The sequence below is a fragment of the Cetorhinus maximus genome, chromosome 16 (assembly GCF_964194155.1).
Source record: "Cetorhinus maximus chromosome 16, sCetMax3.hap1.1, whole genome shotgun sequence".
NCBI lineage: Eukaryota > Metazoa > Chordata > Chondrichthyes > Lamniformes > Cetorhinidae > Cetorhinus > Cetorhinus maximus.
The window spans coordinates 81,271,770-81,295,868 of record NC_135894.1 but is presented as its reverse complement, the minus strand read 5'-3'; the positions used below and the strand labels follow the sequence as shown (position 1 = coordinate 81,295,868).

General features: G+C 40.7%; 1 protein-coding gene across 4 annotated transcripts in view; it reads right to left on the bottom strand.

Annotated features, from left to right (window-relative positions):
- The window catches only part of LOC144691757 (interferon alpha/beta receptor 2-like), a 31,469-nt gene extending 8,486 nt beyond the window's left edge, over window positions 1-22,983 (bottom strand). The window contains exons 1-7 of one of the 4 annotated variants that reach the window (XM_078560188.1): window positions 22,724-22,934; window positions 15,192-15,307; window positions 14,687-14,777; window positions 12,555-12,684; window positions 8,143-8,366; window positions 7,313-7,491; window positions 48-231 (exon numbers count right to left, since the gene is read on the bottom strand). In XM_078560188.1, the coding sequence (XP_078416314.1) occupies window positions 48-231; window positions 7,313-7,491; window positions 8,143-8,366; window positions 12,555-12,684; window positions 14,687-14,738 (769 nt within the window). In that variant the 5' untranslated portion in view covers window positions 14,739-14,777; window positions 15,192-15,307; window positions 22,724-22,934. Of the gene's footprint in view, window positions 1-47; window positions 232-7,312; window positions 7,492-8,142; window positions 8,367-12,554; window positions 12,685-14,686; window positions 14,778-15,191; window positions 15,308-22,723 lie in introns of all 4 variants that reach the window. The other 3 variants (XM_078560191.1, XM_078560190.1, XM_078560189.1) reach the window with 3 other exon arrangements.
- Window positions 22,984-24,099: the final 1,116 nt, after the last annotated feature.

Here is a 24,099-nt window from a genome sequence, read left to right as displayed (position 1 = left end):
GGTTTAAAATTTAATGAAGCTGAAACCCTGCCAACCCATGTTGTAACATAATTCTGTACCTTTAAGGTCCCTCTCATACTGCGTGACTATACATTTCATTTCCATAGGGTCAGAGTGATCTTCTTCATAAGCAAACACTTTTACTGCAATGCAGTAACTGGTGTCAGGTTGTACGTTTTCAATTCTTTCTTTAACACTTATTTCTTCTGTGCGTCCAATCATATCTCTAACCTGTTGAAGGAAAGAGGCCAGAGTTACATCCAAATCAATACAGGACAATTTAAATTCCAAACTTAGAAAATCTTCCATGATTAGCACAACATTACATACAAGTGCTATGTTTGTAGACCAATTTGTAGTATGCAATGATAGTTAAATTCAGAACAGGTATTAGCAGCACTGATTAGATCTAAATTTTAGCAATATTATTTCCTCCATTTAAGTTTTAAGCCTCCACAAAGAATTGGAGAGTTTTCCCTAAATAGGTAGAAAGCTCATTTTGACAAACTTATCTCACCCGTAAACCCAACACCAACTCCCTCAATCACCTCATTTACCTTTAATCTTTCCATTGAGAAAGAAAGACTACCAAAAGGATACAACAGCAGTGGCTAGCTAAGGAAGTTAAGGGTGGTATCAAATAGAAAGAAAAGGTGCACAATGCTGCAAAAATTAGTGCAAGGCCTGAAGATTGGGGAAGTTTTGAAAACAAGCAAAGGATTACTAAAAAAGAGGGAAAAATTGAAGTATGAGAGAAAACTAGCAAAAAAGACAGGAAAAGCTTCTACAAGTATAAAAAAGGAAAAGAGTAACTAAAATGAGCAATTGTCCCTTATAGAGCGAAGCTGGGGAATTAATAATGGGAAACAAGGAAATGGCAGAGGCTTTGAACATAGTAGGAGACACAAAAAGCATCCCAATAATGGAAAATTAAGAGGAAAAGGCAAGGAATGAACTTGAAATAATCACCATCACTAGAGAAAATGTAATGGGAACACTAATGGGACTAAAGACTGACACATTCCTTGGACCTGATGGCCTGCATCCTAGGCTGCAGAGATAGTGAATGCATTTGTAATCTTTCAAAATTCCCTAGATTCTGGAAAGGTCCAACCAGATTGGAAAATTGCAAATGTCGCACCTCTGTTCAAGAAAGGAAGGAGACAGAAAACTATGGGCCAGTTAGCCTAACATCTGTCAAAATATGAGAATCCATTATTAAAGGGGTAGCAGCAGGACATTTAGAAAATCATAATTCAATCAGTCAACATGATTATGTGATAGGAAAATCATTTTTGAATTGAGGATATAATAAGCAGGTTGAATAAAGGGAAATCAGTAGATGCAGTGTATTTGGATTTCCAAAAGGCATTTGATAAGGTGCCACATAAAAGGTGGCACAAGATAAGAGCTTATGGTGCTGGGGGAGATATATTAGCTTGGATAGAGGACTGGCTAACTAACAGGAAATGGAGTCAGGATAAATGGGTAATTTTCAGGATGGCAAACTAATCAGTGGAGTGCCAGAGGTCAGCACTGGGCCCTCAACTATTTACAACCTTGTCTGATGATTGACTGTATTGTAGCCAAATTTGCTGACAATACAAAGATAGGTTAAGTAAGTGGGCAAAAATTTGGCAGATGGAGTATAATGTGGGAAAATGTGAGGTTGTTCTATTTGGCAGGAAGAGTAGAAAATCAGAATATTGTTTAAATGGAAAGAGAGACTGATGAATGTTGTGGTACAGAGGGATCTGGGTGTCCTTGCACATGAATCAGAAAAGGTCAGCAACAAGTAATTAGAAAGCAAATGGAATATTGGGCTTTATTGCAAGGGGAATGGAGTGTAAAAGTAGGAACGACTTGCTGCAACTGTACAGGGCATTGCTGAGACTGCACCTAGAGTACCACAGTTTTGGTCACCTTACTTAGAAGGGACATACTTGATTTGGAAGCAGTTCAGAGAAGCTTCACTAGGACGATTGCTGGGATGAGGGGTTATCTTATGGGAAATGTTGAACAGGTTGGGCCTATACTCATTGGAGTTTAGAAAAATGGGAGGTGATCTTATTGAAACATAAGATTCTGCGAGGGACTGACAGGTTAAATGCTGAGAGGATATTTCCTCTATCTAGAACTAGGGGACACAGTTTAAAGATAAGGGATCTCCCATTTAAGAAAGAGACGTGGAGGAATTTCTTCTCTCAGAGAGTGGTTAATGTTTAGAATTCTCTTCCCCAGCAAGCAGTGGAGGCCGGGTCATTTAATATATTCAAGCTTGAGTTAGACAGATTTTTGATTGACAAGGGAGTCAATGGTTATGGGGAGGCAGGAAAGTGGAGGTAAGGCCACAATCAGATCAGCCTTGAATGGCAGAGCAGGCTCGAGGGGCCAAATGGCCTATTCCTATTTCTTATATTATGTTTTTAAGTTAATACACTTCATTTGACAAACAGTTAGTGGTTTCCTTTCAAAATCAGTCATCAATCCCTCAGCCACCCATCCATTCAACTATTCATCTCTATTTTTCTTTACCTCTTCACAATTCTTTGACTTCTGCCATTGATAGTGCTGACCAATACAATTTACATCCTCTGTAAACGTGCTACATTATTCTGAATCTTATTTACAATATTCAATGCAGTTGACCACTCCAGTGTCTATTGTTTGTCAGTGCAGGCCTTGAATAGCTCCATTCCTACCCATCTGTACACAGCTAGTGCATATCTATTAATGACGTTTCTTCCCTCTCTTGTACCGAGACACCTATCCTTGCTCCCCTTTTCCACCTGCCGCCTTCGACAACATCATTTGCTGAGGGTCATTTTTAACATTTATGTTGAACATTCACAACCCTCCCTCTCTCCCCACTATTCTTCCTCAGTCATTGGCTCAGTCTGCATTGTCGCCAAGTACTGAATAAAACAACTTCCTCCAGCTCAACATCTGACTTTGGTTTTTGGTACACAGCACAAACTATTCTCTTGCCACTAACTCCACCCCTGTCTTTACACTCTCTCAAGCTAAACCAAACCATTTGCAAACTTGGTATTTTGCTCAAAGACTGAAATTTTAATTGTCAAATTCTATCTAACATCATAAGCATTAATAAATGTTTGCCAGGAGAATTCCTCCCCGCTTCTTTAAATAGTACCATGAATATTTTACACCCATCAAGAGTGCAGATGACTCAACTTGGTTTAAACAACAGACATTGCTGCAATCCATCAGTAGTACACCAGCATCAGCCTACATTATAAACTGAGTCTCTGGAGGATGATCTTTGACTCAGGTGGGAGTATAACCACTGAGATAAGGCATTATCCAGACTACCTGGTCAGGTATGGCACACAACAGATGTGAAGTAAAGCTCCCTTTATACTACACACAATCTGCCACACCATCACTCTCATAACCAACGTGAATGCTTCAATTTCATAATTTGGCCAGCTTAATGTATCTGTTAATAGTACCAGTTTAATTTATGATGTGGATTCACTCTACTAGAAATTGGCTCCATGGCTATACAGCAGAAAGGCACATTTAACCCAGGCTCTAGCTAATACTCACCATCAACTCGGCAATTATACTGCTCACTACCCCAAAATTCTGTACAACAATTCATTCTTAAAATCATATCAAAAATGACAATTACAAATTTCCTGGTGGTGTTGCATAGTTTAATAAACTATGCACTAATGGCATGAGTAAGTTCATAAACTTTGGTTGCACACCACCTGTATTTTCAGCACTATGGGTGATGTTTCAGTATCATGATGACAATTACAACACACACTTCTGGTACAGACTGCCCTGAATGCCATTTCGAGTAGGTCTCCAGTGTAAGTACTAAGAGTCTACAATGGTGGTGTACAGGGTAGGCAGGTCAGTGCGCAGTGCTGATCTGACGTCGTAAGTGTAATTTTTGACCTGAGCGCTCCAATTAACTCTTAATCATACACAACTGAATATACATTCAGTAGCAGGAAGGACCCCAACTCTCCAACACCACCAGCGAAATTTAAAAGGCCTTCAGCTTAGTTGCTGATTTCTACTTGTGGCTTCTGAATTAGAAGTATTTGGAAATTTTTAGTTATTTAAAGTTGTTGAAATCTACAGGGGGTGGTAGTGAACGTGAAGGCCTTGGTTCTCACATCAAGGGTTTTGCTCAGACCAGTCATTGGTGCAGTAGTTTCTACCCCCTTTCATGACAGGGAGAATGAGCAGAGGTGACACGGAGGAGAACAACTGCTCGAAGAGGAGGAGGAAGTGGGGCGGGATGGTGGGGTACAGGGAAGGGCTTTCAGCAGGATGACATATCCACCCAGGATCTTCAGGGGGCAAATCTGGAGTACGTTGGGCCTATACTCATTGGAGTTTAGACGAATGAGAGATGGTCGTATCGAAACATAAAATATTTTGAGGGGACTGGACAGGGTAGATGCTGAGAGGATATTTCCTCTCATGGGGGAAATCTAGAATTAGGGGGCAGAGTTTCAAAATAAGGGGTCTCCCATTTAAGATGGAGATGAGGAAAAATTTCTTCTCTCAGAGGGTTGTTAATCTTTGGAATTCTCTTCTGCAGAGAGCAGTGGAGGCTGGGTTATTGAATGTATTAATGGCCGAGTTAGACAGATTTTTGATCAACAAGGGAGTCAAGGGTTATGGGGACAGGCAAGAAAGTGAAGTTATGGCCACAATCAAATCAGCCACTATCTTATCAATGGGAGAGCAGGTTTGAGGAGCCGAACAGCCTACTTCTGCTATTTCTTTTGATCTTATAAATTCTCCTACCTCAACCTCAGTGAGGAACAGTGTGTGAAATATCTCCACTTCATCAATGAGGTCCTCGCTGAAATCTGCCATTTGTTGTAGCCACAACTGCAGCTTCAGAGCAGGCAAGGGTGGAGCGAGCAGCTTTTCCCCATGGTGCAGAGTGCCACTGACTGTATTCACCGCGGATACTGCATGTCAATTTGGAGGTGTACTGCAAGTGGAAGGGATTCCACTCTCTTGACATCAGCAGGTGTGCAACTATACTCAGCACATTACCCTGGCAGCAGTCATGATGACTTCATTCTATGCCAGTCTGCTGTACCATCTGCTGTGAAGTCACCATAACAAACTAGGGGGTGGCCACTGTGTGACATGGGCTATTTGCTGACCCCCCTGCTCCATGATTCAGCTTGCAACCTAATCACACGTGGATTTCATTATACGATGCTGTCCATGTTTTCACAAGGATCGTAATCAAGCAGACCACTGAGGTGTTTAAGCAACAGTTTTGCTTTCTGGAGCACACTGGAGGGGCCTTGCAGTACTCGCCAAAGCACATCAAAATTTGTCCTCTGCCGCATGCTGCACAACCTCGCCATCATTAGGGGATAGCTCTTGTCACCAGTGTACAGTCAGCAGCTGAGGAAGAGGTGCCAATCAAAATAGCCTCCCTCTGGCGGATTGTGCATAATTGGCTCATCTAACTGCGGTTGCAATGGAGCCCAATTCCCCATTCAACAAAAGTATTATGTCTTACAATCTGATTAAAGCAAAATACTGCGGATGCTGGAAGTCTGAAATAAAAACAGAAAACCTCACGAGACCTGACAGCATCTGTGGGGAGAGAAACAGAGTTAACGTTTCGAGTTTGTATGACTCTTTTTCAAAGCCCAACTTCAGAATGCACCACATCAGCATGGGCAACAGCAGTCTGGGCTGGCCAGCTGACTGGCCATCCTGAGAGAGGACAGGTTTGTTCTCTAAGGAGCCACTACCATTCCTCCACAGTAGTATTTCAGCAATCTTAGTAATATGGAGGACAGATCGCTGGACACCCTACAAGCACCTTTGAGCACTGGTGTCTGCAGCAATGATGGCAGCAGTCTGAGTGTGTCTCACAACGATTTGCACTTGCATGGCAACAAGCTGAGTTTCCATTGCAACACTCAGATGTTAGGCAGCTTCTGCTTGTCCTGCAATGGTAGTTGAGCTATTGGTTGTCACATGCTGCACCATTTTTCATTCCACAAGTGTTCTCATTCAGCTCTCACCGCATCCTCTTCAGCAGAATTCTTGCACAACCTCACTCTCTGACACCTGTATTACCATCCCCCTGCCTTGGTTGCATGCTAGTTGTACCTGGTGACTCACCATGTGCAGATCCCACCTCTAAACTACCCTCTAAAGTTTGTGCAGCATCAGTAATTGAATAGGTGGCGACAGTGTTTCTTCATCACCAGTCTACATCTTGCTGCTGCAGCACTGGTTGCAGTTCTTGGGTATGTAAAAGAAGAAAGGCACAAGGGTAGAGTTAAAATGAGGGGAGGAAAGCCAGAGGAGCATCCAAAGGCCATTTGTAGCTGGTAAATTGGAAGAGATTATGGGATGAGGGGAAGTGAGCTGCAAGGAGGAAGGTTCTGTGTCTGTCATTCTTGGGTAGCTGGCAATGGTTGCAAGCTGTGAGATGTGGGTGTGAGGCTTGTAGCAGTGTTAAGTGTGTTAGCAATGGGGGTGTGGTGCATTGCGCAAAGCTAGTGGTACAGTTGACAGGGTATAGAACTCGAAGATGCATTCACTAACCTTGATCACTTGTGTGAGTTCACTGAATTTTTTTTTACAGCAGTGACTGCAGGTCCTCGGGCCTACGCTGCTGGCATGGACTGCAATGGCTCTCTGTTTCTGTTGCCTTTGCAGTGTGTCTGTAGATAGAGAACCTCTGTTCTCCTGTCCACCTCCAATACTGGGGGCTCCAGTACATCGGAGAGCCTTGGAGCATGCTCTCCTTGTTGGTGAGGCATTATTCAGTATGCTTCATGCTCAGGCATTTTCCCCCAGTTACCTTCAGCACCTGCTGCAGCCAGACTGCACCTCTGCTGTAAGGGTGCATATCCAAGCTCCAGTAAGCAGTGTTGAGTAAACAAACTTTTGAACGAGAAAAGAATGAAGGAACACATGTTTATGTAGCACAATCTCAACCTATAAATTAATTTTGATGCTTTGCATAATGTTTTTAATTACACTTGAAGACATCCTACAGGAAAGCTGTAGATCTCCACACAATAGATCAATTATAAAGAAAACTTTAAAAGATTCAAGTGCTGCAAGTTCAAAATTGACCCTTTTGTACAATCATATTAAGCTTCCCAGGTTTTAGCTGGTGTTTTGAGGGAAGGCTTCCCAGGGAGCAAACAAAGTAGTGCTTATAACAACCAGAACAGAGTTACAAAAAAAATCATTCCATCACGTTATTTGGAAATTAACTTCTAAAACTGCATTTTTCTAAAACGTGACTATTAGTCATTTTTTAAAATCATACCTCTTCCAACTCTCCATTTTTAAATACGGTAATGTGGTAGTACAATGCCAAATGGATAGCTATTAACGATTTGAATCCTAAGTCACGTAGATATGGTGGGACTGCTGGCAAATCAAAGTTAACTTTAAGGACTCCAAAAGGGATCTCCGAGAGATGAACATTAACTGGTCGTATTTTTGCTATAGAAGATAAATAAAACTGAATTAAATGAGGTAAAAGCACACAAGTTAACAGCATTAGACCGCATTATCAAAATAATCAAAATTTCTTTCAGTTTCAGAAGCTAGTTTAAACTTTCAAGTTTAAGAAAATCAGATGTATTCTTGCTCTGTTGAAATGAATGCAACCTAAAAAAAATTGCATTCAATTTTTGCAAACAAAATTTTATTAAAGTTACCAATAAGTTAGTTGGAATTTGGCTTATATTTAGGAGTTTCTTTTTTACTCTTCAGTGTGAGCAGAGTATGCAATGGCAAGGGTTAGTGTTAACATTTAAAATACAGTTAAACAAATAAACCTGCCTGTTTATCTAATATTTACATTTATTTGAATAACATTTCCCCATTAAAGTTTCCACAAGTCTGGAAAAAGTACAAACTAGTATGAATTGGTAAAATAGGTAAAAATTAGTGAGAGGGAACTTGTGCAAAAGTATATAGGGGCAAGGTGTTATCATTTAAAATATTACTTTCTCTGTATATGTACAGGGTAGTTTTAAATAAAGTCTTTGTACATTTGCAATAACAATTAATATAATGAGCAAGCCATATATGATTATGGCCTCAAGAAATGCTGCTGTATGTATCCAAGGACAAAGATGACATGCTTACTGTCTTGAAGGGGCTGGAATTCCTCTGAGGGAGCCCAATTGGATTCATCCATTTCTGTAACTGCTTTCACTTGAGCGAAGTAAGATTCATAGATGTTAGTGAAGTCATTAGTTAGATCGCATGTACGGTTCGTGATCAGTGAACAGTTTTGCGCAGGAAACCATGGAATCTTTTGATCATCTGTTTGGTTCTCGACTGGCCGGTAGTTTTCTGAACCAAGTGTGCTGTTTGGAATTTAAACAAACATTTTGAACACAGGAGATATATCAAGGCAATGTTGTGCCAAAGCTTCAACCTATTATGTCTTAAATGGTTATATGCAAAAATAAAATTATGCTATCAGCTATTTGGTGAAGGAGAAGTACTAGCCAAATAGTTAATTTAGACTAGAGCACAATTATAAGATTACATTGGATATAGAGCACACGAACAAACCATTCGCCCAACCAGTCCATGCTGGTGTTTATGCTTCACTTGAGCCCCATCCCATCTTTCCTCATATAAATCTATCAATATAACCCTCTATCCCCTTCTCCCTCATATGCTCGTTTAGCTTCCCCTTAAATACATCTATTCTATTTCCTTCAGCCACTACCCGTGATAGCAAGTTCTACATTCTTACCACTCTTTGGGTGAAGAAGTTTCTTCTCATTTCCCTACTGGATTTCTTGGTGACTATCTTACATTGATGACCTCTAGTTATTCTCACTATATCCATTCTATCAAAAACCTTCATAATTGGAAATCTCTCTATTAGGTCAACCATCAGCTTTCTTCCTTCAAGAGAAAAGAAGCCTAGTTTGTCAAACCTTTCCTGATATGTATACCTGTGCATTTCTGCTATCATCCTTGTAAATCTTCTCCGCACCCTCTCCAGTACTCTTATTTCCTTTTCATAATATGGTGACCAGAACTGCATGCAGTATCCCAAGTGTTGTCTAAGCAAGGTTCAATACAGGTTTAGCATAACTTCCCTACTAGTCAATTCTATCCTTCTAGAAATAAAGCCTGTTGCTTGGTTTGCTTTTTTATGGCCTTGCTAATCTGTGATGCAACATTTGGTTATTGGTGTATTTGTACTGAGATCCCTTTGTTTCTCTACCCACCTAGACTTGCACTATCCAAGTAATAGGAGACCTCTCGCCTCTTCCTACCAAAATGTACTTCCTCACATTTATCGGAGTTGAATTTCATTTGCCGGTTCTGCAAGGTTATGAATGCCCTCCTGCCTCAACTCATGCATTTTTGACAAATCTATTGGAATTTTGAGAGGATGTAACTAGTAGAGTTGATGAGGGGGAGCCAGTGGATGTGGTTTATTTGAACTTTCAGAAGGCTTTTGACAAAGTCCCACATAAGAGATTAGCATGTAAAATTAAAGCGCATGGGATTGGGGATAGTGTATTGAGATGGATAGAAAACTGGTTGGCAGACAGGAAACAAAGAGTAGGAATAAACGGGTCATTTTCCGAATGGCAGGCAGTGACTAGTGGGGTACTGTAGGGATCAGTGCTGGGACCCCAGCTATTCACAATATATATTAATGATTTAGATCAGGGAACTAAATGTAATATCTCCAAATTTGCAGATGACAAAGTTGGGTGGGAGGGTGAACTGTGAGGAGGATGCAGAGATGCTTCAGTGTGATTTGGACAAGCTGAGTGAGTGGGCAAATGCATGGCAGATGCAGTATAATGTGGATAAATGTGAGGTTATTCACTTTGGTAGCAAAAACAGGAAGACAGATTATCTGAATGGCTATAAATTGAGAGAGGGGAATGTGCAACGAGACCTGGGTGTCCTCGTACACCAGTCGTTGAAGGTAAGCATGCAGGTGCAGCAGGCGGTAAAGAAGGCAAATGGTATGTTGGCCTTCATAGCGAGAGGATTAGAGTGCAGGAGCAAGGATGTCTTGCTGCAATTATACAGGGCCTTGGTGAGACCACACCTGGAATATTGTGTACAGTTTTGGTCTCCTTATCCAAGGAAGGATGTTCTTGCTATAAAGGGAGTGCAGCAAAGGCTTACCAGACTGATTCCTGGGATGGCAGGACTGACATATGAGGAGAGATTGAGTTGGTTAGGATTATATTCGCTGGAGTTCAGAAGAAAGAGGGGAGATCTCATAGAAACCTATAAAATTCTAACAGGACTAGACAGGGTAGATGCAGGAAGGATGTTCCTGATGGTGAGGGAGTCCAGTCACAGTCTGAGGATACAGGGTAGACCATTTAGGACTGAGATGAAGAGAAATTTCTTCACGCAGACAGTCGTGAGCCTGTGGAATTTGCTACCACAGAAATTAGTTGAGACCAAAACATTGTATGTTTTCAAGGAGGAATTAGATATAGCTCTTGGGGCAAAAGGGATCAAATGATGTGGGGAGAAAGTGGGAGCAGGCTATTGAGTTGGATGATCAGCCATAATCGTGATGAACGGCGGAGCAAGCTCGAGAGGCCGAATGGCCTACTCCTGCTCCTATTTTCTATGTTTCAGTATTGACTTTCCCCACTAATTTAGTGTATCTGGAAGTTTAGAAATTTCAAGTAGGATTTAGAAAAATAAATTACAAGATTGCACTATAGTCCCCATTTCTGGGACTTTTTGTAATCAAGTGATTTAGATGAATTGTTATTCATTAAACACTTCTGTACTTATTATGCAATAATGGACAGTACCATTACAATATTCATTAGCTGTTCATCAACTCTCTCCTGCTACATGCAAAAAAGGAGGGTAGCTTGGTTACAAATATGTTGGAGCAATTTTGCTATAAACTCAGGTAAGAGTAAGATTTAAGTAAAAATATTTTTACATGCTGTAACAAAACAATTTATATGCTCATCCTAAAATGAGCTTTCGACCTCATATTCATGCCACCGTTGCTCGACTTCACCTCAGCTCACCTTCTGCCGAAACCCACATTCATGCCTTTGTTACCTCTAAACCTGACTATTCTAACATACCCCTGGCTGGTCTCCCACATTCTACCTTCCATAAACTTGGTCATCCAAACTCTGCTGTCCGTATCTTAACTTGCAGCAAGTCCGGTTTCACTATTACCCTTGTGCTTGGAGGCCTTCATAGACTCCTGGTCAAGCAACATCTTGATTTTAAAATTCTCACCTTTGTGCTCAAAACCCTCAATGGCCTTCCCCCTTCCTCTTTTCCAATCCCACAACCCTCCGAGATACCTGTGCTCCTCTAATTCTGGCCTCTTATACATGCCCAATTATAACATCCAGCATTGGTGGCAGTGCCATCAGCTACCTAGACCTCAAACTCTGAAATTACTTCTCTTCACCTCACTTTTCTCCTTTAAGACACTTAGTAAAACTTACCTTTCTGACCAAGCTTTTAGTATCCGACTCAATATCTCCTTAAGTGGCTGGGTGTTATACTTTCCTTTATAACGCTTCTGTGAAGTGCCTTGAGATATTTCATCACATTAAAGGTGCACATAAATGGAAATTGTTGTTGTGTATATAGCACCTTTAACAAACGTTCCAAGACCCTTCACAAAGGCTTAGTTGGGCAAAAACAGATAGCAAACCAAGTAAAGAGGCTTGGTCAAAATGTGCATTTTTAAGGGTTTCAGCAGAACTCCAAAAAGGATCACCAGTCTGAACCATTAATTGTTTCTCTCTCCACAGCTGTTGCCAAATCTGCTGAGTATTCCTAGCATTTTCTGTTTTTAATGCATCTTATTTAGCTGGTGAGGATCTTGAACTCTCTCTTCCATCCCCACCCCCTTTCTGATCCCCCTTTTTCCAATAATTTATATATATTGTTCTTTTCCCACCTATTTCCATTATTTTTAAATGTATTTCTATCCATTGTTTTACCTCTGCCTTTTAACCTATTTCGATCCCTTCCCCCCTACCCCACCCCCACTAGGGCTATCTGTACCTTGCTCATCCTGCTTTCTACCCTTAATGTCACCAATAGCACATATCTTAGCTAATATCACCACCGCCAACACCTCTTTGTCATTTTGTCTATGACATCTTTTGGCAATCTCCACCTATCGCTGGCCTTCTATTCAGCTCTGGCTGTCCCAACCCCCCCTTAACCCAGCTTATATTTCACCTTTTTTCTATTTTTCCTTAGTTCTGATGAAGAGTCATTCGGACTCGAAACGTTAACTGTATTCCTCTCCGCAGATGCTGTCAGTCCTGTTGAGCTTTTCCAGGTATTTTTGTTTTCGTTTTGGATTTCCAGCATCTGCAGTTTTTTGCTTTTATCTTAAGATACATAAGCAATTTTATTCCCTTACTTTGAATGCATATTTCCCACTCCTGATCTCATCTTAAAGGCTGCTCCACTGTAATCTCCACAGGTCAATAATCCTTGGAACTATTTTACACAGTAAAGAGATTTGAAAAGATTGGAAAAGACCAGAGGGTACAAACCTTAAAGCAAAGTATTCCACAGTGTAGCGTGTATTGTTTGGTGTATCTGTCTCTGCTTCCCACATTAAGATGTGATGGAAGTTTTCTGATGTAAATGATAGATTGACAGGTGGAAGTAGTACAGCAATAACTGGAACAATTTTAAAAAAAAATCAGTAAAAGGATCAAATGCTATTTAAAAAATCTAATAGCAAAAGTAAGCTCATGCATAAAAGTACCTCAAATTCCTCTTAGTGTTGGCGGTAATCAGTACAACGGTGTTCAGATAGTAAACGACAGGCACATGCTAAATTCTAACATTGCGTGCCCAGGGGGGAGTAATCTTCAATTTGTTATAATTGGTGGAACTAATAGTCTACTTCAATCGCATAGCATTATATAGTATTCACAACATAGAAACGGGCTGCTTAGCCCAACAAGCCTATGAACATCCTCCCACACTTCATGCAACTCCATCAACATGTGCTTCTAAACCCATCTACCTTTCCCTAAAATACATGTTTGTTATTTGCCTCAACTACACCTTGTAGTGGTAAGTTTCACATTATTTCCCCTCTCATGATATAAAAGTTTCTCCTGAATTCTCTAATGGATTTATTTGTGACTATGTAATATTTATGGTCCCTAGTTCTGGTCTCCCCTCCAAATAAAAACATCTGTGTTACCTCTGCTTTATTGAACCCTCTCCTAATATTGAAGGCCTTTTTAATCAGGTCACCCTTCAGTCTTCTCTTTTCTAGAGGAAAAGCTCCAGTGATAAATTTGGAGTTTATTATTGGGAGAGCTCCTCAGCCCTTCTTTGAATGATGCCATAGGAGTTTTTAAAAATCAGCCACCTGAATCAGCAGGCAGTGCCTGGATTGAATGTCTCATCAGAAATTCAGCATCTCTGAGAATGGTATCCTGCATCAATAAAGGTTGTGTAATAAAATCCTAGACTTGGCCTTGAGCCACACTTTTAAAGTTAGATAGCAACAGCAGCATCACTTGAGCTTAGTTCAATACAAAAGAGAAGCAGGAAGGTGGAGCAAGGCAAGGTCCACTAAAAGGTCAAGGTACAGCTTTATGCCTCAAGGGATTATCTGAAATGTTAACAGTTGCTACTTTTTTGTTGATAAAACAATAACAGAAACTGCTGGCTTGAGAAAGGTTACAGCAACCCCTCTCAGCTCATTTAGCCTCTCAGCTAAAGGACATAGCATTTCCTCCAATAAACACGAGTAAGGCCATGAGAAATTTGCCAGTGTTCATAATTATAAGCAACGGATGGTACAATAAACAAAACCAATCTAGTAGAGGCTGAGCTTTCAATTATCTTATGATTCCCTTTTACGAAAGGAAGGAAAGTAAAGAATTTTAGGAAGAGCTTGTATTTATATAGCACCTGTAACAATATTAGGAATACACCCATCACTATATTAGGACATTCCAAAGTGCTTCACAGCCAACCAAGGTACTTTGAAGTGCAGTAACTTTGTAACGTAGTGAAACATGGCAGCCAATTTTACACAAAACAGAGTCTTATAAAGAGTCATGACATTAACGACTAATCTATAGTCTATTTATCGGTGCCTTTTTTTAAATAATAAAATAATTTAATCTATTTTAGTAATATTGGCCAGAACGCTAGAAGCGCTCCTTTACTCTTTCTTGATTTGATCTTTTATGTCCACTTGCGAGGGCAGACAAAGACCTTGGTTTAAAGTCTCATCCAAAAGGCAGCACCCTCGACAGTGCAAACCTGCACTAAAAGGTCAACCTAGATATCTCAAATCTCTGCAAGGAACTTGAACCCACATTTATCCATTTCAGAAGCAGGAGTATTACTACAATGCCAAGATTAACACCCAAGGTAGCAACATTTCAATATTAAAATAATTCATAATATTTTCCCCAAAATTCTCAAACGCAGCGTTGAGATGGTTTGCAAATACTTCTAAATTTAGAAACAGATTTCATTCTGGAAGCTTAATATGAAAGGAAAGGTTTTAACTACGATAAATGGGATATTTTTCAGGAGAGAAAAAAAAACCTTCAAATAAATATTTTTCCAGTAGATACAATGTGGAAAACATCTATGAAGCAGAAAAATATTTTAATGATACTCTTAAGCTGAAAAGTAACATATTTACCAGAATTCAGAAACTGATGAAGGTACAAGAGGCCCACTATTTTAAACATCATCAAGGCTGATTAAAATGTTAGCACTCTTCTTGTTTCATCCTATGATAAAAATAAAATTTATTATAAAGTACAATTGATTACATCATGTAATTAAAAGGTACAGTTTTGTGATCTGCCTCTTGTAGACACAAGTTCAAAAAAAATTAACCAGCTTTTTGAAGCAAAAATAGATGATAAGTAAGACTTATTTTCCACCTGGGCCACCTTTTCTCCCCATTATTGGCTAAATGACCTGCAGTATAAATGAGATGATTTTATCAGATCTTATCAAGAGGAATAGGAATTAAATAACCAGTGCTGCTTTCCAGTGTGATAACATTCCCTCCAATCAACTTTGAAAGAATTTCAAACCTATAGACAAATCTAGTGATTCTTTACCCGTTGAAATATATTACACTAAAGTGCAGACAAATCAACTAGCATATGATTTTAAGCTTGTAAATTCTGTATTACCTGATACTTATTCAACTCTCTTTGCTGTTTCTTGATTTGGTTCCTTCAGCTTTTGCCTGCTTTTCATTTACTTCTCCAAGTGGAATATTGTTACTAAGTATCCAACATGGCTGCTACTGCAGGGATAACAGAGTTAATTTGTCAGGTGCTTGTGGCTTGTCATGATAGTGGATCACAGCCAGGGCATAAAGAACTTTTTGAGGAAGACATGTGTTTTTTAAAAAAAGGACATACAAACAAAAGCTGGCTACGACTGTAAGTAAACACTTTCTGGAAAATTCCTATGTGGATTATATTTGACCAACCAATCCAGAGAGGTTCTGGGATGTTGCATCTCAAAAGGTGTCAAAGCCTACTTCAGACAGAGACACTTGAAAGGGGGAGATGTAATGCAAAAGACTGAATGCTAATTTCCTGTGGTTGTGGAGAAAATGGAGATGGATTATCACATCTCAGCAGAAACCATCCCTTGTTGAGTTGTGTGTCAGAATGTGGACATGATCTGAGTTGAAAAGAAAGCAAATGCTGGGTGAAAGACATGTTTTTTTTCCCTTCCAGGAATACACAAGGAAAGGGTTTAAAATGCCAGCTGCCAGTTCTGGGGTGCGAGTGAGTGCTGTGAAGGTCACAGCAGAAGAACAGCAACTAGGCATCCCTGCGGTTTGCAGGTAAAAGTATTCTCTCTCTCTGGCTGGAGGCAAGTCATCAAAGCCACAGTCAAAAAGGAAACAGGACAACTCCTTCAGCTAACCTGTAGAACCAAATGCTCCAAACCAACTGCTCAACTGCCGAAGTCACCTCTACCAGAATCGCTCAACGGCCACAACGTTTCGCCAGGTACTCCCCACGGTCAAGCTAAAGACGGATTCGTATGTCTTTTTAGCTTTTATTTTTAACTCAACTCATTTCTAATCTGCATATGTTTATGTGTTGCGTTTTTTAAATTTTTTCCTCAGGTTTTTAGTAATTAATAAACTTATTCTTTCTTTGACTCAAGAAAGCCTGTTAAATTGGCTTCTTCTAAAATATAAAACAATGATTGCACTGAACGGGGTGCAGAGGAGATTCACCAGGATGTTGCCTGGGATGAAACATTTAAGTTATGAAGAGAGGTTGATAGACTTGGGTTGTTTTCGTTGGAGCAGAGAAGACTGAGGGGCGACCTGATCGAGGTGCACAAGATTATGAGGGGCATGGACAGGGTGGATAGGGAGCAACTAAGTTCCCCTTAGTTGAAGGGTCAGTCACAAGGGGACATTAGTTCAAGGTGAGGGGCAGGAGGTTTAGGGGGGTTGAGAGGAAAAACTTTTTTACCCAGAGGGTGGTGACGGTCTGGAATGCGCTGCCTGGGAGGGTGGTGGAGGCGGGTTGCCTCACATCCTTTAAAAATTACCTGGATGAGCACTTGTCACGTCATAACATTCAAGGCTATGGGCCAAGTGCTGGTAAATGGGATTAGGTATGTAGGTCAGGTGTTTCTCACGTGTCGGTGCAGACTCGATGGGCCGAAATGCCTCTTCTGCACTGTGTGATTCTGTGATTTGAACTGGGAAAAGGTATCCAGAAGGGAAGGGATCCTTTTAAATTGTTGCGACCAAATCAGGGGGTTGAATGAAGAAGGGGAGCCAGTTCATCCCTCCACACCCGGGAGCATAACAATTTGGGGTATCTCATCCGAGATCATAAACTGGGGGACCTCGCCTGGGGACTGGTCGTAACAAGCTCGACAGAAGTTATCCTGAATAATGACAAACCTTAAACCAGAAATTTGGTTACAGAGCTATAATCTTTCATTTAGATATATATATTTAAAAGCACAAACATATATAGCAGAACAAGTTGATGGTCTCGTTAGGCTTAATTTTCTAACGGAAGGCATTATGACTGATGTGAACTATATACAGTAGATTCCTCATGTTGCTAATATTTAAGGTTTAATTGAAATGTAATAACTTAATTAATTGCAATCCTGTCACATTTTAAACTAAAAGCTATTAATCACAATATGTTAGATTATAATTAATTTTAACTGCACTTTCTTGGGTAAAACATACACCATGCTTTGTGGAACATCAAATTGGCCAGAACTTTCATTTCCGATTGTGGTCTTTTAATAGCAATTTAGCACTAAAAAACTGACCAATTTCCAGTTAGGGTTAACAGGAAGGTTCCAAATTTCTGATTTTCAAGCTTTTACGAACACTTAACATTTTCTTTCGCAAACATCAGCTTAGTAACCCCATGGTTTAAAGGTGACCTACAGGTAAAACTATTTGAAGAGTTGCTTCAGAATTAACTTCAGTGAATTCACTACATCTTTTTCAACCTCGTTTCAGTAAATGGCGAGGAATATTTATCTTGTTTTTACACTAAAAGCGAGGGGTAGAAAACCTTTGGGAACTATTCTGCTGAGTGCCAAAGCGATTAGAACCATGTGGCCACTTGACATTGTTAATGATTTTTTTTCCTTATGCACTGTCCCTATCTTTTTTAAAAAGTTTATCATCCTCTCTTAATCCACCCAACCTCTCCAATATGCTGCCCTCTCTAATCTGCCTCGCCACAATAACCTTTAACGTATCATTATTTACCAGCTGCATGTTATTCTCTATTAAAACTCCCTTTTGGAATCCCTTCAATTCAACTTGTTCCTTTTGCACAGAACCAAAGATCTTCTTCGGCTGAGGTGCCTTATTTCTCTTTGTTCAACATGGTTGATGTATTGTTACCCAATTAAGGAGGCTAGTACAGGTATGATATGAGTTGACTAAACTTAAAAGCTTGACCAAGCGTTAGATATCGGCATGCTTTGCAAGGCCAAAACATCATTTTTCAAAGTAAATTGTACTGCTGAATCTGCAAGCTGTCTTTCACAGATAAGAATGAACCATTGGACCATGCTGCCAAAAAAACACTCATGCCACAGAGGAAGACTGGCTATGAGGCCCACAGCAGAATGTGAGATTGAAGATAAAAACAGCTATATGAACATATGAACAAGGAGCAGGAGTAAGCCATTCAGCCCACTGAGCCTGTTCCGTCGTTTAATAAGATCATGGCTGATCTGATAGTAACCTGAATTCTGCATCCCACCTACCTCCTATCACCACCTTGATTACCAAGAATCTATCAACCTCAAAAATATTCAAAGACTCTGCTTCCACCACCTTTTCAGGAAAAGAGTTCCAAAGACTCACGACCCTCAGTGAAAAAATTTCACCTCATCTGTTTTAAATGGGCGACCCCTTATTTTTAAACAGTGACCCCTAGTTCTAGATTCTCCCACAAGAGCAAACATCCTAGGAACATAGATGACCATTCAGCCTGTTGAGCCTGCTCCGCTATTCAATTTGGTCATGGCTGATCGAACACTTCAATGCCTTTTACCCACATTATACAACTGAAGCATAACCTCCCTACTTTTTCATTCAGTTCCCCTTGCAATAAATGATAACATTCCATTAGCTTTCCTAATTACTTGCTGTACCTGTATACTAGCCTTTTGTGATTTATGCACTAGGACACCTAGATCCCTCTGCACCTCAGAGCTTTGCGATCTCTATTTAGATAATATGTTTCTCTTTTATTCTTCCAGCCAAAATGGACAATTTCACATTTTCCCACATTATACTCCATTTGCCAGATCTTTGCCCACTCACTTAACCTATGTCTTTTTGTAGCCTCCTTATGTCCTTGTTACAGCTTACTTTCCTACCTACCTTTGTGTCATCGGAAAATTTAGCAACCATACCTTCAATCCCATCATCCAAGTCATTTATATAAATTGTAAACAGGTGAGGTCCCAGCACTGACCCCTGTGGCACACCACTCGTTACACCTTGCTAACTGGAAAAAGACCCATTTATGCCTACTCTCTGCTTCCTGTTAGCCAGCTAATCCTCTATCCATGCCAATATGTTACCCACTATACCATGAGCTTTTAGTTTCCACAATAGCCTCTGATGTGGGCATTTTATCAAATGCCTTCTCGAAATCTAAGTACAGTACATCCACTGGTTCCCCTTTATCCACAGGACATGTTACTTCCTCAAAGAACACCAATAAGTTGGTTAAACACGACTTTCCTTTCGCAAAACCATGTTGACTCTGCCTGATGACCTTGAGCTTCTCCAAGTGCCCTGCTATAACTTCTTTAATAATAGCTTCTAACATTTCCCCACGACAGATGTTAATCTAACTGGCCAGTTGTTGCCTGCTTTCTGTCTCCCTCCCTTATTGAATAATGGAGTGACATTTGCTATGTTCCAATCTAATGGAACCTTGCCCAAATCTAGGGAGTTTTGGAAAATTAAAACCAATGCATCAAATATCTCACTAGACACTTCTTTTAAGACCCTAGGAATTAGTCTATCAGGACCTGGGCTCGTCAGCCTGCAGCTCCTACAATTTACTCAGTACTACTTGTCTGGTGACTGTAATTTTCCGGATTTCCTCCCCCACTTCCATTTCCTGGTTTATAGCTGCTTCTGGGATGTTACTTGTATCCTCTATAGTGAAAACTGATGCAAAATTCCTGTCCCATTCATCTGCCATCTCCTTATTTTCCATCATCAATTCTCTGGACTCATTTTCTATAGGACCAACGCTTACTTTGTTAACTCGTTTCTTTTTTAAATGTTTATAAAAACTCTTACTATCCATTTTTATATCTTTGGCTAGCTTTCTCACATACTCTAATTTTCCCTCCTTATTAGTCTTTTAGTCATTCTTTGCTGTTCCTTATATTCTGTTCAATCTTCTGACCTGCAGTACAGTTATATGCCTTTTCTTTAAGTTTAATACCATCTTTAACTTTTTTAGTTAATCAAGGATAGTGCCTTGGACTTTTTCTTACTCGTTGGAATGTATCTATTCTGTGCATTCTGAAATATCCCCTTAAAAATTAGCCACTGCATCTCTATTGACCTATCCTTTAACCTAATTTGCCAGTTCACTTACGCCAGCTCAGGGTTCATGCCCTCATAATTGCCCTTATTTAAGTTTAAAAACTTAGTCTCAGACCCACTCCTCTCTCCCTCAAATTGATTGTAAAATTCAATCATACTGTGGTTGCTGCTACCTAGGGGCGCCTTCATTATAAGATCATTAATTAATCCCATCTAATTGCACATTACCAGGTCTAGTATAGCCTGCTCTCTGGTTGGCTCCATAACATGCTGTTCTAAGAAACTATCCCGAAAAGATTCAATGTGGTCCTCATCTAGGGTATGTCTGCCCATCTGATTGAGAGTCTATATGTAAATTAAAATCTCCCATGATTATTGCCGTGCCTTTCTGACAAGCTCCAATTATTTCTTCCTCGATGCTCCATCCTACCATGTGGTTACTGTTAAGGGGCCTGTACACAACTCCCAAAAGTGACTTCTTGCCTTTACCATTTCTCATCTCTACCCTAACTGTTTCCACATCCTGGTTTCCTGAACTTAGATCATCCCTCTCTATTGTGCTAATACCATCATGATGAACAGAGCCACCCCTCCACCTTTTCTTCACTTCCTGTTCTTCCAAAATATCCTGTACCTTCAATATTCATGTCCCAATCCATGTTCTCCTGCAGTCATGTCTCCGTAATGAAGATATACTTCGAAGCTGTGTTAAATCTTTCCATTGACCATGCCTAATTAAGGAATGTTTGCTAACGGTGAAATTTAATTAGCATGTAGGCCTTAGTGAAACACTGTTTCAATAGCTTGATGAGAAATGAAAATGGGTGGATTGGATAACAGGAACACAGTACTTAGGGGCCCACTCCTTCATTCATGGCTCATCTGGTTCTGGTCTCAAATAAACAAATAAATAAATAATAATTAACCATTATGAAACAGCTCTGAACATAAATGATAATAAGCCAATAAGAATAACTAAACCCTGAAAGCTGGTTCAAAGATCAGAGTTGGGATACGTCAAAGGAGTCATAAAACTAGTATTGGGGAATGGTGCAAGATAAAAAGGAAGGGAAGTTGGTTTAATTTTGTGCAAATTCATTTTCAAGAATTTCTTCATACAGCAAATCAGAGTTAAGAATATACTGGATTGGATATTTGTACATAAACATTTTAATTTGAAGAGTTAACTTTTATCCCTTTTTAAAAAAAATTCTACTATCCTAATAGTCATCAGTCACAACTAATCCAATGGAGCTTGTGTGAAATAATATAAAAGCACAGCTTTAAAAGAACCAAGACATCTCTAATCTATTTAAAACCACCCGTCCGTCTAACTCTGGCATGTCTTTCACTATTGACTGGCACAACCAATCAATTGTGACTATCAATGAACCACAATGTAAAACATAGTATCCAAGCTGTAGGTGACTCAGACTGCCTAGCCACAGTTCACCCAAAATAGGTGCGGCTCTGCTCTGCTGGTTATTGATTTCTTTTTGATGAAATAGATAACTGTAGCATTTTCAAATACTATTTTCAAATTTCATAGCTTCATCCCGTTTTACGTGTCCCAGCATCCCTTGTCCATATCTTTCTGTGTATCATTTCATCCTTCCCGTCTCATGCTTTGGTCCACCAATCATCGTAGAAACTTTTGTCCTGCTCTGGAACTCTTCATGTCAGTCCCATCACTTGTCACCTCAATTCATATCTGTTCAGTCGCCTCAAACTCCTATTCCTTGGCCATCATTCCTCTTCTGTGCACACTTGGTACATTTTATTAAAAACGTTAGAGAAATGCAAGTAAATACAGAAAATGCTGAAAAAACTCAGGAGGTCTGACAGCATATGTGGAGATAGAAACAGAGTTGTATGACCCTTCTTCAGAGGCTCGAAACGTTAACTCTGTTTCTCACTCTACAGACGCTGTCAGACTTGCTGAGCTTTTCCAGAATTTTCTGTGTTTATTCCAGGTTTCCAGCAGCCGCAGTATTTTGCTTTTATCTTAGGGAAATGCAAGTCATTGATATACATGCAGTTAATGTAACCCTATTCCTGAACATTACAGTGAAATAGAAACAAGAATCCGGTACAGAAAAGCTACGATCTGTTCCAAAAAAAATAGCCTTTAAAAACAAGCACGATTAGAAAGTTTGTCAAGTATCTTTTCCATGAACAGCGCCTCAGAAATCCAACACTCTCTTTAAATATGCGTTCGCCCTGCGATTCTGGCTGGCTTTAAACAGTTTCTTTTCACGTGACCCAATAAATTGAACATTTTAACCGTTAATGCTGGAACATACATGCTAACGTTTCCACCCGCCAATACTGGGCGAGCTGATTAGCAGGAATAAAAAATTGGTGTGCGAAACCCCTTTCCTATGGGTTACACAAACTATGATTTTAATCACGTTAACAAAATAAGTCACCTTGACTTTTTTTTTAAACAAGACAATTCTGCATCGCACCAGGAACTTTCAAGGAGGTTACCTATGTTTAATAATAAAACTTCACACTTACAACACCTCAATACTCAAAACAACAGACCTCACCCAGCCCCTGCCCAACAAACAGCTGCGGAGCCAATGCACCTGCTCATTATTTCTCTCCCTTCCGGCATCTTACCTGATGTCGGTGAGTGAAAATGTTCGCTGTTGCATTAGGGGGGGGGAGGTAGAGGAGAACAATACCTAGTTCCCCCATACAAATTAAGCTACTTCCTCCCCAACCATCGCCAACCCCTGAGGACTCGAAACGTCAACTCTCTTCTTCTCCGCCGATGCTGCCAGACCTGCTGAGTTTTTTCCAGGTAATTCTGTTTTTGCCAACCCTTACTGCTGCGCAGATGCGGAACTTGCTCTGCCAGCTTCCCGTCAGCCTCCATAAAGCCCGGTGACAGTGAGTAACCTCTTGGCAGGCGCGGAAGGACGCCAGGTGGGCGGGACAGGGCGGGACAGGGCGGGCCCCAGGCCTGTCACTGACAGCGCCTGGCGGTGACGTCACAAAGCCCGCAGCTGTCAGCCTTTACCGGCAATCACGTGACCCAGGGATTGACTTGCTCTGCAGCGGAACAAAAAAGAATGTTGCACAAGGTTTGAAACCTGAACTGAAAAAACAGAAGATGCTGGAATTTTAGGTGCTTATTATAAATGGAAGCTCCTTTGAAGATGTGTTTCTTGTCAGCTATACTGAGGAGAGGGTGGCAGTAGTGGTAATATCACCTGACTAGTAATCCAGTGGCCCAGACTATTTCTCTACAATAATCAAATCCCACCAGGGCAGCTGATGGAATTTACCTGGCAGGGGAGAGACCATGATCATGGTTCTCCCAGGGCAAGGTCGTGAAGCGATGGCTATAACCAGTCGAGCCCCATACCATGGGGTACCTAACACCGTCCGAGTCACGGTGAAGGACAGCGAAGGAGGAGCACCCATGGATTGGGCCTTCTTCATCAAGCGGATCCTGTTGAAGGCGTGTGGATTTGAAGCAGAGGAGATCTACTCCCTTGCAGGACTTCCCAGGCGCTGGATATTTCGACGTGACCTTCAGGAATGTTGCTGCCTGCGTCAAGTTCCTGAAGGTGTTCGAGGAGAAAAGAGACCTGCTGGAGATCAAGATCCTGACGGTGGAGCCACTCTTTGCTCTGCCGTCGCAACGGGATCATGTGGTGATGGTGCAGCTCTACATTCCCTATGTCCCTGTCGCCGATGTACTCACCTTCCTCGCCAGGTACGCCGACAAGGTTGGGAGCTGCACCGAGGTTAGAGATGCCTTTGGGATTTGGACATGCAAACACCAGGTTAAGGTCACGCTCAAGACCGACGGTAAGGGAGCCATCTTCCACCCTCCTTCCAGCTTCGCTATCGGGGGAAGCCGTGGCTACCTTGTCTACGCTGGGCAACCCAAACTTTGTCGCTCATGCGGCAAGTCTGGTCATGTGGCAGCCAACTGCAGTGCCGCCCTCTGCAAGAACTGCAAACAGGAAGGGCACCAGACAAAG